Genomic DNA, 15,246 nt, shown 5'->3' on the forward strand with positions numbered 1-15,246 from the left:
TTCTTTTCATACCCGTGAGTAGTAACATAGAAAGAATGATTCTATACCATACTTAAGCCAAACTTCAAGCAAGAAAAATTTCAAATTGTAGTGCATCATATAAAGAAGCCCAGTTTCTCAAAATAAATAAATAATCTTAAAATTCTGCTTCTTCTAGTGGGTGAAACACATTCCCAAGGGTGCTGGCTAGTCTTGTACCAACTTGACACAGAAACTGGAGTTAGCTGAAAGGAGAGACCCTTAATTGAAAAATATGTCTATAAGATCTAGCTGTGAAACCTTTTTCTCTGTTTTATTTGTTTGTTTTTGGTTTTTTGAGACAGGGTTTTTCTGTTTCGCCTTGGCCATCCAGGACTTGCTTTGTGGACCAAGGTGGCCTCGAACATACAGAGATCTGCCTGCCTCAGCTTCTCTCGGTGCTGGGATCGCAGGTGTACTAACCTGGCTGAAATATTCTTAGTGATTGTTGGGGAAGGGCCCAGCCAATCATGGATAGTGCCACCCTGGGCCAGTACTCTTGGGTTCTATAAGAAAGCAGGCTGAACAAGCCATGGGAGGCAAGCCAGTAAGTTGAATCCTTCTGCAGCCTCTGCAGCAGCTCCTGCCTCCAGAATCCTGCCCTGTTTGAGTTCTTATCCTGACTTCTTTTGGTGATAATGGCAATGTGGATGTGTAAACTGAATAAACTGTTTCCTCCTCAACTTGATTTTGGTCATGGTGTTTTATCACAGCAATAGAAACCCTAACTAAGACACAGAGTAAGGATCATTCTGTGTTACAGACATCTTTTCCTGATAGTGTCCACCTATTTCCTGAAAGCAAGAATTAAATAAACATCAGAATCACTGTGTGTTAGTGTAGAGTTTTATTTCTGAAGTAATTCTTTGCTTTGATCTATTAATCTCTTCATTGCCTCTTTATAAAGGAATGGCTATTTGAACCACATATCATAACCTCAAAACTGAGCCCCAACTCTTGACTCATGACCTTTGATTGTTCTTAAAGCACCTTTAGAGTTCTGACCAAGGTAATAACTTCCAGAATGTCCTCGGGACTGTTGTGAAAGCAGATACCCAGCCCTACTCTAGATCTAGTGAATCAAATCTCTGGATTAGAGACCCATGTAATGTAATGATGACTATAGATGGCTTTATTATCCAACACAGTAAGTGTGACTTGTTAGAGAAATGCCTTTCCAAAATTCCAAAATCTCAAGGATAAGAAATTAAAAATTGTGGCAATCCCTTTCCATCAAGCCTGAAGGTAAAAGACACATTTTATCTTCAAATCCGTTTATGAAAATGTGAATCAGCAGAATGTGTCTATGAAATCTCCCAGTCATCCTCAGGACAGTAATATGCCACCTTTGCTCTTTATTGGCCTGGCCAGGTCATTGCCAAGGATCTCGCTCACACTAGAACACACCCCTGTTGGAACCCAATCCAAAGGAGGACAAGTATGAAGTACCTTTTTTTCCCCTCATAGCTACACAGATATGAGTTGTCAAGATGACCTAATGACACAGTTCTTGTGGACACTTGTGCCTTGGCAAGGAGTGGACCTTGGTTTTGAATTTCCTGAATTACATACTTGGTTTCCCAGGTTTTTAAAGAAACCAAGTATCTTTGTGGGACCTTCTCTCAGAGTCTATGTGGTAACTGTGGAAATGGGGGAACAGATTTCTGTATCCATGTATCATTTAAACAAATGATACATGTGGTTAATAAATCTTGATGACTGGCAGTCCAGGATCAATGTCATAGTTACTTACTCTCTCTTAACAGATGAAAGGAAGCATACACTACCCCACACTGTTCTGTGATGTAGTGTGTTGGACGGCACTGCTGTTTGAAGAATACGTTTGCCGTCATAGACCACTCTGATCAGCTGATTCAAAGACTTAGAGAATTTATCCCCTCCAAAATCTAAGTTTCTACCTCTAAATGAAGAATTCAGCCCTCAGCTCTCACGACTGTGTGATAAGTAAACTTGATGCACAGACTGAAAATTGTTTATCACAGTTCTAAGAAGGCTAGAGTTCACTCAATAATGCCTGTTACTGTTGGGAATTTTAAAACGGTGCTAAGGTCAGGAGCTTGGGGAGACACCTGAAATGGGAATTACTTGGAGAACCTTTCATCAGTTTATCAACCATTAATCTCTGCTAAGCAGGCAGTCTGACAAGAAAACAGATAAAGCTTGAAAAGTCAGAGAAAGAACTGTACAGAAACAAAGCACTTTCTCCTGGGGAAAATAGCATTAGACAGAAGGAGATAACATTAGACAATTTTGGAAGTTTTGAAAGAGTATTTTCCTTCCTTCAAGCTCTTAGCATCTGCTTTTAATCTTAAAGTCTGAAAATAAATGTTAAGGGATTCTAGCAATGAGCCTCCTCTTCAGAGCATTGGGAGGATGTCACACACTAGTTGTCATCTGACAGTTATGTTTAGGCTGTCAAGGCGTTTTCATGAATGGTCACTTTTCTTCACATATTCAGTGTCATGATATGCTAAAAATGATTTCTTTTTTATGCAGATATCATGAGATACACATGCAAACCCCAAGCGTTGCACTGCCCACACCTCAGAACTTAGATGTCTTTTTGGCTACCTGCTGCCTGCTGAAAAATTATTTCCAAAGAATATGCAGAAACAGATACGGTAAAATATTCATGTTTAACTAAATTAAGAAATATGAATTTTTAGTGGAAAAAATATTGTGTCCTTGAATGGCATCTTTGTTTGCACTGGTTACTGTGTAATTTAAAAGGTTTCATGAAAAGTTTATTTCTAATACAAAGATGTCGGACATTCCACCATATTTGTGTCAAAATGTTTGTTTCCTGATTTGAAATGCTATGGACACATAGTATGGGAGCACTCACATCCCATCTCCCATCTTCAGGATGCATTTGTTTCAAATTTTTTTCTTAACTTGTTTAAGACATTAGTTTTGATCTTCCTTGCCCTTGTTCCATTGCCATCCTTCAAAAATCCTCAAAGATATCAAGTACCTCAAGTTCTTAAACTGAATACCCATGGGCTCTTTGTGATACAGTTTTTAGATATATTAAATTCAAGACACAAGATAGTCAGAGTAGTAGATTTCTACATTTGGAGAAGCCATTTGATTGTTTTCTTCAAATGTATTGTCCACAGTTGACAGAGTAGCTTGGCAGTAACTAGGTCCTTGAAACAGACTTGGCTTAGAATGGCATTTTCTTGCAAACACTGAGTAGTTTTCTTTCTACAGACAAAATGTTTATACTCCCGTCTCCATGAAACTGCTCTAACCTGCCTCTTGTAGAACGTTCTTTTTTGACCATCAAAGCATATTCCTACCCCAAATTTTCTGCACTGAAAGAATTCACCTTCCCACATTCTATCCTCTTTTCAACTTTCATAGCCATGTTCACTAGGCAATATCTCCTGCCTCTTCCTACTTTCCTAAAACTTTTTCTGAACTTTGTGTTCTGTGACTCAAATTAACCCAGTTGTCTCCTCAGAGTCAGAGTTGAGGTCCTGACTGCTCCATCCTGTAAACCTTTCTTTGAGACTTTGTATGAATCACACTTCCTGACCTGATTTCCAAACCATTGCACAGCTTTTTTGAGGCAACCGGCTTACCCTTTTGCCTCAAATGTACTTCAGGTTTCAATTATCTCTTACCCAGACTGTCATGACAGCCTCTGACTGGCCATCCTGTCCCCACTCCTGCTGCTTTCCAGTCTCTCCTTAGCCTGTGACTAGAATGACCTTTCTAAAATTCAAATATGATTATGTAACTTCCCAACTAAAACTGTTAAAACTTCTCTTGATTCGCAACAAAGTCCAATCAACATTTCTAAATGTCTTCCAACTTCAACCTTGTAATTCTCTACTCTTCAAGCATTAAGCCTACTATGGAGTTTCTACATCTTCAACGTGCCACACTTCATCTTTATTTATAGAAGACCCCTTCTCTACTGACCACACAGTCCCGCTCTTCTTATCTCTCATCAGCCTAATATTTAGCATTGTCGCTTTTGGAAGCTTGCACTGCAATGCTACTGCAGCTTATGCCTGGTGCAGGCCTCTTTCTGCACTCTTGGACTACTTTTCATTTCCTTTGCTTTGGCACCTAGCACACTGCCTTGACCGCTTTCTTGATATACAGCCACTCTCAGTCTCTCTTCCTCATTGCCCTCCGCTCTAGGAAGGTGACAGGCTCATGCACCCTTAAAGTGGAATGAGAGACTGAAGACTAAATGACCTGCCCAGCTCCTCACTATAGTCACATACTCTAGGGGAGAAAAGCCACTTGTTTCTTGATTATTAACTCTGGGACAATATGTGACACTAGGTTCTATAAGCTCTCAGCAGAAATACAAAACTATTTTTTGCTTCCCAATATGGAGCCAAATATCATTTGCCACTAAGATTGCAGTACTGAATGCTAGGAATCCAGTCTCCCTCCAGGTCTCCCATATGTGACTCATAGCTATTCTTTCTGTTCCCCAGTGATATGATTCTGAATATTAACTTTAATATTTTTAACATGAGTTGCCAGGTAGTGGTACTGCATACCTTTAATCCAAGCACTTGAGAGCCAGAGGAAGGTAGATTTCTGAGTTCGACGCCATCCTGGGCCACAGAGTGAGTTCCAGGACAACCAAGGCTGCATAGAGAAACCCCGTCTCAAAAACCCAGTCGTGTGTGTGTGTGTGTGTGTGTGTGTGTGTGTGTGTGTGTGAAAAGTTCTTGTCTTCAGATGTGGAAAACTGAAACAAAGGAAGGACATAAACTTCCAGGGAATACTTCTTTCTTTGCTGTACAAGTAAACTACAGTATAATGTATCTGCAAGAAAGGTACCTGCAAAATGTGCCTGGCCTCCAACGAAGCCAAGACATGCAAGTCCTCATTCAGGAGAGCAGGAATACAACCCCTAAATGTGCTGGCAAGTGGCTTCCTGTCAGTCAACTTGCTCAGCCCACTACTTCTGGGCAACAGTTCTTGTGACCCTTCTAGAAGTCCCAAAAGCACATACTGAAAAGTTGGACCCAGAAAATTTCTTGTATTTCCAATAAAATCAATAGTTATCCTTCCCAAATGAGAAGAAATATGTCATCTGGCATAAAGCATGGCTTTTAACAGAAAAAAAAAAAGCAATGAAAGATATGGTAATTATTTTTGAGGAAAGATTTTGTATGTGTCTCTGGCTAGTCTACAACTCACTGTAGGCCCAGGTTAGCCTTGAACTCCACAATTTTCCTGCCTTAGAACTGATACCATAATATTTACCCAACTAGCAAAGCAAAGAAAAAAATAGTAGTTTAAATTGCCTATATTTTTCTCTACTTAAAGCCCAGATAAATTAAATTAGCATTTTTCTCTATTCCCAAATCACAAATCATCATTCAAGGCCAACAATGTGTTGGCCTTTACTGAGGATGGATTAATTGGCTCGCTCTTCACTGAATCATGCTGTTATTTTATTACCTACTACTACTTGGTTATAAGTATGTTTCCTGTTTTTAGAAGAACACAGGAAGCCTTTCATATTTAGCTCGGCAACTCATATTTGCTGGCACGAAACAAATATAATAAGTTAATTGATAAAGTGATTTGGGCTTCTGGATATATCATTATTATCCCCTTTCCAGCACATTTCTAGCATTGCTATCTAGCACTGCCATGTTCACCATTCTTTGAAGATTTTGAGGATTCCTACCATGTGTGCTGCAATTCACTTGTTTTCTTCATATTAACTGCAGTTGTTCTTTACTCTTCCCTGAAAATCTAGCACTGGTCCTCAGCAGTCACCACTATATGTGCTGAGGTAACCTTTCTAAGATGTCTTCTGCCCTTGATCTCAAATGTCATGTTCTTCCTGATTCCTTCTGCACCTGCTGGGAATCCTGGCTGGAGAACAGTGCTACAGCTGTTCGTTACTCCTGGTTTGGGACTCTAGCACAGCCATCAAACCTTTTCCAGAGTTTCAGTGTCACATGCTCCTCCTCCACAGAGTTTTTTCATCATTTTCCAGCAAGAGATTATCGCTTCTGTCGCCAATACACTTGCACAGTGTTTGACTGTTTCGCATTTACTACATCAATCTCATACAGCAGAGCATTATAATGAATTATATGATTACTGGTTTTATCCCCTATTTCTTTTGATTTTTACTGCACTGTTTACAGTTTAAAGACAAAAAATTTCATCGTTGGATTTCTTCCTCCTATAGAGAGGCTTCAATGTATTTAAATTAATTTCTTCAATTGCTCTGAATCAGAGAACATCCTACAAACTGGACTCTGTATAACTTTTGCAAACTTATTCTTTGGGGGATAATTTTTATTCTAAGAAACTAATGTGGTTTGTGGTTTAGAGTCATGGTTTAAGCTGCTCTTAAGAAGAATGAAAAGCAGCTGGTGTCCAAAGCACCCTGGAAATTATTCAAGAAGCTAATTGAAGAATTGGAGCCAACAGTGCAAAGATTCCACTTGCACATTTTACGTTCTATCTGTACTGTTATTTATGTAAAAGAACTCTGTTTTAGGAAAATAACTACTGCACGCAATGAATGTTTTATTGAAGTTGCAGGTACTATGTAAAATAGTATATAACCATTTTATGAATATAGAAAATTTGGTGCTTACATTTTGTTTCATTGAATTGCACCCTATCTAAAATTAGTACTTAAATAATCTATTTTTAAGAGGTTCTAAAGAATTTGTAAAATATTTGTTTTATTTTAAGTGTGTGGGAAAATGCTAAAGTATTTATAATGGTATCAATATTGGTTCTGCTTATAAACATACAATAATTCATTGAGGTTTCACCTGAGTGCAATAAATAATGGATGCTCACTAGACATAAAGACTTCCAAGACACAACACAGAGAAAAAGGAGAATAATCATTAGCTTAGCACCTGTAGCCCTAAAATTAGAAACTGGGTAATAAGTGTACAGGTGACTATTTGTCCAGTGTGTTTGTAATGAGAACAATATAATAAACATTGAGGCGATGAAGGGCAGAGCAGTTTAGAGGAAAGATGAGATGTACATGGCTGTGCATGAAAAATTCCCTTAAAGCAATGCCCTTGTATTCTAATACAGAAATCTTGAAGGACAGATAAATGAATTAGTTGAGGAGAATAGCATTAGCATGCATGGAGAAAAACTGGACAAAAGGCTCAGGGCATTATAGAATAAAGGAACTACAAAGCAGTCAAGTGTAACTGGAGAAAGCACTGAGCCTAAGGCCATTTTCTATGAAGTTCTCCAGAGTAGCCGCACACTGGCGAGAGCAAGTTGAGCGCAAGTCGGTGACTCAGAGAACAAGTATCTGTTAAGTAGTGTAATAAGCATGCGCTGAGTTTCTGGGAATCATGGTACAGGTTAGGAACTGACTTAGCTTTCCAGCTGATGCCAATTCAAATCAGTGTTGAGTCAGTCAAAATAAAGGCAACAGTTTCCCACTGAGATCCATAATTTTCACTTAACCGCGAAAGCTGAGTCACTCATACCTACACAAACCTCCAAGCTACTTATTAATTTATCCCTGCCACTGAATGTCATCACAAGGGACCCAGTCAAAGCATTTCTATTGATGGACTGAACCAGAGAATCACAAAAGGGAGGATATTTCTCTCTAAACTTGTCAATGTTCTACCTCTGGTCCTTTGCCTCGCTCTTTTCTTCTGGAAATTCTCTTCCTCCTGTCCCCAGGCCATACTTTCCAACAACCTCAGGGGGCGCCTAATCCTCACCACAAGACTTTGTGGCCTCATCCCCTTCTTATCTGCTTCAGTTGATTTACTTTAGTTGTTGAAGAGGTTGAGGAGGTTGACGAAGGTTGTTACTTTTGTTCATAAATATATCCTAGGTATATAAAGAGTTCAGGATACAGTACATGTTAAGTAAACAGTGAATATGTAGGTTTTCAAACAGATTTTCAAATGGTCTGTTTGCTTCATAGTGCATACTGTTTGGGTTGTAGATTTTTATTACTTTTATTGAACTAAGAATGATTTGTGAATATATAACATGTAATTAGTACCATGCTGGGTTATGACAAAACAAATCAGATGTGGAGGTTTTGACCTGAGAAGAAAACAATGAGATAATGATAAACAGAACAAGAATAATGTATGATCTCTTCTGGAATTTTTATGGAGATTATCAATTTTTTTTATATTTTCCAAAGTTTCCTTCAGTGGAAATAAGCTAGGTATCACCAATGAAGAGATTCTTCCCATTGTTAATATGGACAATACCATCTTTTAGAGACACCATTCTAGTTTATCATTAACATCTCTAGCTCTAAGTGATTTCATTGGGAAAATTTTGATCACAATCTCAACTTCAGATGGAGAGTGTGGGCTATCAAATGAGGTCATCTGTGGAAACAATTAGCAAGGGCTCTGGCACATAGAATCAATTAAATAAATGCATATGGAGTGACTTAATCCTTGATAAGGGGAGATGGAATGAGAAAAAGTGATTGCTTTTTACTGATTTCTACTGTGTTGTACCCTCTTATGGTTCTACTCTGGGTGACCTCTTTGCCCTCAACACCATGACCATAGGGAATTACATTATTCCATCATTTATTGATTGCCCATTGTGTGCACTGTTATTCCCACTATAAAGAAAGGGAGAGACAAAGTGTGTCAAAGAACCACTGAGCAACTTGTGATAGACCATAGTGAGTGGCACAGTCATGGTCTGAACCCAGATGAGCTTGCTACCAAAGCTGGCTCGGTGGTTTGGCCTTTGTCTGAGGTTTTGTGTCAGTGTGGTCACAGCCAGAAAGTCCTCCCTGACCCTGTAGTATAGGTGTTAATCCTTCCTGAGCTCACAGAGTGCTCAATGCTTTTTTTTTCCCTTTCACAATCTATAGCAGCTTTTGAAACATATTTTCTCCTCTATGTATAACTGCCTCCCTCCTGAAAGTGAGCAACTGTTTCTGTTTTCAGTTCTTGAATAAGTTATCACTGGTTCCCTTTCACAGAAAATTCAGAGAAAAATCATTAAAGCTAAAGTTTAATGAACAACTATGTATCTGTGAGTTCTGGACTTATTTCTCTGCCCTTAACTCATATATTTCTCATAGCAATCTCTTGTGGCAGACACTAACTTTATCCTTATCTTAGAGAAGATGAGAGTGGAGCACACTGAATAAAGAGCTCACGCCACTTAAAAGGACAAAACTAGAATTTAAGTACATTTAAATGCTAGTATCTATATTCCTTATCATGACACAATCACAACCATGACTGATACTATGATTTCCTTAGATTAATGTAGTAAGTCTATTTTTCTTGTGACATTAACACCTGCAATTAGTTAAGCACAGAAATCCTATTGAGGAAAATTAGATGACTCCAGAAGCTGAGAAATACTGATGGTCTTCACTGCATTTAACACACTCTACAATGTGGTCTCATGAAATGCAGAACTTTAAATCATAACTTTGTATGATTTCTAAACCAAAAATAAAGTTCAGCAAGACTTGTTTCTTTTAAGACCAACTTAATATTTTTGCTCTCTGAGCGAAATGATTTAAACATAGTCTATTTTTAAGAGCGTGCAAGGAATGTGTTCATGGCAACTTGGAACCATGAGCTAGCAAGTGCACTGGTTTCACTCTTATCTGAAAGACACAGCCTTAAATCACAAGGAAGAAAGAGTCAGCATGTCCTCTTAGGATACAAGTAGATTAGCACAAGTGAGAGCTTTGTCCAAGAAAAGGGAGAAACACCTAGCCAGAAACAAATCATGCACATGAAACCTTTAATTTCAAAGAATATTCCCACCAAATGTTTTAGCTGATAAATATGACTTTTAGATTCAGAAAACAAAGAAAAAATCTCATGTATTCTGTTTTGAAAGATGAGGTTACAAATGTGGGCTGTCAGCATATCCCCCTCCCCCTTTTTTTCTCCTAATAGAAAATGTGGTTCATCCAGGTTATGGAACTCACAGAAGAAAAATCTAGATCATCTCCCCAGTCTCTGACATACATTATTTCATGAAAGAACATAATTTAACATTGTAAGATACGTTAAAACCTTTAAGTTGTTCAAGTATGTAAACTGTATCCCTTGGCAAACAGACACTGTGGTCTATTTGGGTGCCTCTAACATGCAAATTGAAGCATTCTCACCCAGAATTCAAGAAAGAAAGAATTCCTCTTACCATATATTCCATATTTGCTGCTGGTGGGAACACTTTGCCCCGAACTTGATTATGGTAATCAAGGATGGCGATCATGTCATTCTGCGAAATGTAGCGCTTCCGCCTGGCCTTGGGGCTATCCACAGACTCTTGTGGTGTGCTGAGGGCGGCTTCAGTATCAGTGAAGTTATTGGTTGGCGCAGATGAGTCAGTGGAATTGAGTAAGACAACGGTGCGCGCTTCACACAGAAGGGACAGAAGGATCACAAGGCTGACTGAAGAGGTAGCTATCATTTTGAGGGGCAGAGAAGTCCACTAGGTTTGCGTTGCCTTAAAGCAAAAATGTATAGGCTTAGGCTCTTTACAAAAGCAATAAACAAACAAAAAAGATCTATAGGATGCACAGTTATAGCATTGTTTGTGAGCATTGCTTGGGTTGACATTCTCACAAAATCCAAACAAATGTTGCCCAAAAGGGAACTTAGTATAATTTCTATTCATTTTTCTGTGCTATGAATCAGACTCTCTAAGAGGAACTTTCTAGAACTAGAGAAAAAATAAAAAACACACATGACTCTTTACCCTAAAATGGATGGGAACCCTTTGCCCTTTTGCTCTTTTGACCTTTTGCTCCTTTGCCCCTTTGCCCCTTTGCCCCTTTGCCCTTTTGCCCCTTTGCCCCTTTTGCCCCTTTTGCCCCTTTGCCCCTTTGCCCTTTTGCTCCTTTATCCCAAATGCCCACGCTGCAAGATACACTCCTGCATGCTTGTTTCCAGCCAGAAATCTTTAACAATCCAAGCTGACCCCGAGAATGAAGAGGATAAATATAGGTAGCCACAGAAAATGTGCTGATAATATGTCCCAGACATTCTGTATACCGAGTGACAGAACACACAGAGTGGGGCAGGAATCCAGTCTCACTGCTAAGGGGAAAAAAAATATGTAAACTGCTTTAAAATAACGCATGCAATAGAATCCAGTCGAGCAACATAGCTTACCTCTGCACAATGCCAAAAAGAATATACTGTTCCTCCGACAATGTAAGATTCTTTGTTATGTTGTAGCATGAACCCTTGTAAGAGGAGTATGTCTACTACAAACTCTCAGAGAGCAAAAGTCTGCAAGTTTTGAATGCTGCTGGCTACAGCAGCAGCTAACAGCTTTTATATGTCAGCTTGCAGAGTCCAGAAAGGGCAGGCTCTCCTAGGGTCTCTCAGCCAAAATCTAAGGGGAGGGGTTTGGGACAGAAGAAAAAAAAAACAGTGATTGGGTGGCAACTTTTTTATGTGGGTGGTGAGGAAATTGAGTCACCCCCACAGCTTACAAAGCATAAACCATAAGACACCCCCCCCCTTTCTCTGAGCTTCTACCTTTTCTCTGAGTAGTTAATTTTTCTTCCTTAATGTTCTCTGCTCCTGGTTCCCATACAAAAAGACAAGGAAAGAAAGAAGAAGGGGGAAAAATAAAAGACTGTGGGTTTTTGAAAACACAGATGGCTGAGTAACAAGCAGTACGTTTTCTTTTCAAATGGCAGCAAATGACATGGGAGCTGAAAAAGGCAGGCTGATATTAAATCAAGAGATCAACTCACAGAGTTAATCTGGGTGGCCACAAATATGATTCAGTAGTAGCCAAACTATAGTATATGATGTTAGGGTAATAGTGTTCCAGTGGCTGTGTTCTCTGTCTCCAAGTGGTTTCATTCCTATAATTTCTATATTTATTTTGCTCTCATTCCATCTTCCCTCCTTTCTTCTTAATCCAAAACAGTACAATCAGCAAATTACCTGCTTTCTACCTGCCTTGTATAAAACATGAATTGAAGCTAGCAAATGACAGCAGCCAAGATACCATCTGTTTCAGGTTTAGTAGCATATAGCTGAAATTTTAAGCAAAGAACAGCTGAGCTTCCTCATCAGAATATTAGACAGTACATTAGAGACCATGAAGAATCTTACAGCAGCAGCAGCAGCTGCCCCTGCTACCAAAAGAGACTTGTTGAGAATATAGTCTGTAATGAAAAGATCCCCTGTAACGTTATGGGTCTTTTTTTCATTAACAAAATCGGGACCATTTACAGCCAGTCAGAATAGGTATTCTGGAAAACATGAACTGATTTCTTCAGCCTGCTAATGGAACTGTCATCTACATGTTTCTGCAGGATGAGCAGCGTGTGAATTCACAGCCATCAACCCAACAAGTATGTGGCATACTGGACCGGGAGCCAAGTCTCCTAGGATTTGTTCCCAGTTAGATCACTCACTGTCTGTGTGGCCCAATGCGTGCCTTTAACTCTTTGTGGGCGAACTTAAAAATGATAGGGAAAACATGCACACTCTTTGGTGAGGCAGATGTAAGTAGATTTCTGAAGAAGGCAGCTAATGATCTGAGTCAGAAGTGCCTCTGAGTGAATTGTGATGAGGTAGCAAGGGTACTTACCAGCGGTCAAATTCATAAGCACAGTAAAATTAAAAAGTTCACAACACATCAAATACGGAAGGTCAGTGACTGGTAACAACAGGAAACAGAAGACCAACTGGAGAGCATGCGTGTGGCTGGTTGCCCACAGCTTCAGGCTAGCACTGTCCAGTGAGGCTCATGACCCATCTAAGAATCCTGGTGGAGGCTGAATGGATCTCAGTGTGATAGCAAAAGATTCTTGAATCTCTGTTCCAGTCTTTGGAGAAACGGATACCAAGTAAGATTTCTCGAGTTTTTCTGCGTATCCCAGCTTAGCTGCTCAGCTATAGAGAAGTAAAGGGATTTCAGTGCATGTACCACAAGCGTGAGCCTTTCTTTCTCCAAGATAGCTGGAGTCTTTCCTAAAGTCTCATAAACCACTGCACTTGAGAGTACCTTCTGTGCCTTGTATACAAAGAGGTATTGTCTACTTCTTGAAGTTTGGCTTGGGAAAGTTCCAGAAAGATGAAAGTATAAACCCTGTGACATGTGTCCAAACCATAAATGGATTTCCTCTAAGAAGGAACTGAAGGATGGAGGAGGAGAAAACAAAGGATTTTCTTAATGACCCTAAATAGAAGATCACCTTTTAGAGCTCAATTACAAAGGCAAAGCTGATAGTTGCTTCATCCTTAGACCCTGAGGCATGTCAATGATTTCAGATGTCTTTCAACACACATGGATTTCACTGTGGAATTTTTGACTATTAAGGAAACCCACAAGTCTACAGAAAAGAGAAAAGACCTGTGGGAGGAGAGTTGAGAATTCTGCTTCCAAGCAGACATTTTGCCAGAAGTATTTGAAATAGTTTGGAAGTGATTTTAATTTTAAAATACTTGCAAAATTAAGAGGCATGCATCCAAGTTGTCAGTAAGAGAACTATTAATGAACAGTTAACAATGAGGTGGTTCTTTACAGAGCTCTTCTTGAAAAGGACCAGCGATGTGTTTTGAAACCTTTGGAAAACTGTTTGCCAACAGAGACAGACATGAAATGAAGTTACATACGGAAAAGAAGTACATAGACAACCAGAAGCACCTCAGACCTGCAAGAAAAATGATTGTGATTCTAAAATTGAAATCGGTGGCCCTAAATGACACACCTGCTTGATCAAAAGTATATATGAGTATGTCTGTGTACACAGTACATGACTATATCCATTTCCTTTCCTTCTTATTCTAAATCTGTTACATGAGCCAGCAACATTGACCTCTCTCAAGGTCTGGAGAGAGGTTAATGAAATGCAGAATTTTGAGCTGTCATCCAAAACCTTATTTGAAACTTACAGTGTCCAGGCTCCTCAGATGATTGGCATGCACACTAAAATGTGAGAAATATTAGCTACACGCCTTTGCTTACAGAAGTGTAAAGGCTCAGCCACATGAATACCCACTGAGCAAATGATGCCAAAGTCCACTCACCTGCTCACAAGGAGAATATCAAAGGCAATAAAAGCTTTCACATATATCTTCAAATAGGATAACACAAGTCAGCTTCTATTAGATATGGAAAATGGGATGAATCAAAAGTGTCTGCCTATACCAGGTTATATAGAAATAAGTAATGACTAAAGCCTTTGTAATGGCTGTATAACCCCACTCATTCACACACTCATACAGGCCATGCCTATATAAATTGTTACCTTTTTCTTGTATTAGTACAGTCAGTTTGTAGTTGATATTTCTGACTCTGGTTTCCTTCATTCCACCACGTATGGATATAACCTAGAACACCTGCTCAGTTGTAGCCCATGGTAGCTCAGTATCCTAGTGGGTACCGTAGTAAGGGGAACAGAAACTATTTTTGACATGAACTCACTCAGAGAATTCTCAATAGAGGAACATCGATTGGCAGAGAAACACTTAAAGAAATCTGTCTAAACAATTGTCTAGCTATATTTTAGGTAATTGGACTGGAGAATTCGATACTACGATGGAGCAGCTGAGAGTGGCCATTGTCACGATAAATTCTACCAGAGTGGACACAGGACTAGCCACAGGATTATCATCATGGATTGCTGCAGCCATGAATCATCTGAAGGAATGGGCAGGCATGGGAGCGTTAGCAGGCTTTCTGGTGTTGGTCTCCTTGGTTTGCCTGTGGTGTATATGCAAGATTAGAGTCTCACAACAGCGTAATGCAGCCATGATCATTCAGGCCTTTACAGCCATTGAAGCAGAACCGTCTCCCCAAGCATGGTTGGCTACCATAAAAAGCTAAAATGTTATGCTCAGGATGCGAGGCTAAGCACTGCACTCAGGGTCAGCCGCTTTGGACCCAGAGAAGAGCATGTCTGATTGCATGCGGGTTGATGCCCCAGGTCCCGCCTCTGAGAAAAAGGTATCAGACGGGTCTGAGGCTCTTTGGGTGGATGACACCTAAATGAACATTGGTACAAAGTCCCAATTTATTTCTAATATCAGAGATCAGACCTCTACTCTTGCCTGATGCATCTAAAACAAAAAGGGGGAACTGTAGAGAGCTGTGTAATGCCGCGCCTTAAAGATGGAGCTGGTTTCCGCCTTCCACCTTCCTGATGGTGAGTGCTCTCTGTCGCAAACAACTCCATATTTGGCTAAGGCTGAGGATCTGGCTTGCTTCCATGTATGTGGACCAATCTGCATT

At 39.7% G+C, this 15,246-nt stretch overlaps 1 protein-coding gene across 3 annotated transcripts in view; it reads right to left on the minus strand.

Moving 5' to 3' along the window:
* The window catches only part of Pi15 (peptidase inhibitor 15), a 28,735-nt gene extending 17,396 nt beyond the window's left edge, over positions 1-11,339 (minus strand). For all 3 annotated transcript variants that reach the window (XR_009592460.1, XM_060385807.1, XM_060385808.1), the window contains exons 1-2: positions 11,160-11,339; positions 10,183-10,491 (exon numbers count right to left, since the gene is read on the minus strand). Coding sequence is in view for 2 of the 3 variants with exons in the window: in XM_060385807.1 (XP_060241790.1) it covers positions 10,183-10,455 (273 nt within the window). In the remaining variant the exon portion in view is untranslated. The remainder of the gene's footprint in view (positions 1-10,182; positions 10,492-11,159) is intronic.
* Positions 11,340-15,246: the final 3,907 nt, after the last annotated feature.

Source organism: Meriones unguiculatus, chromosome 6, assembly GCF_030254825.1.
Source record: "Meriones unguiculatus strain TT.TT164.6M chromosome 6, Bangor_MerUng_6.1, whole genome shotgun sequence".
NCBI classification, from domain to species: domain Eukaryota; kingdom Metazoa; phylum Chordata; class Mammalia; order Rodentia; family Muridae; genus Meriones; species Meriones unguiculatus.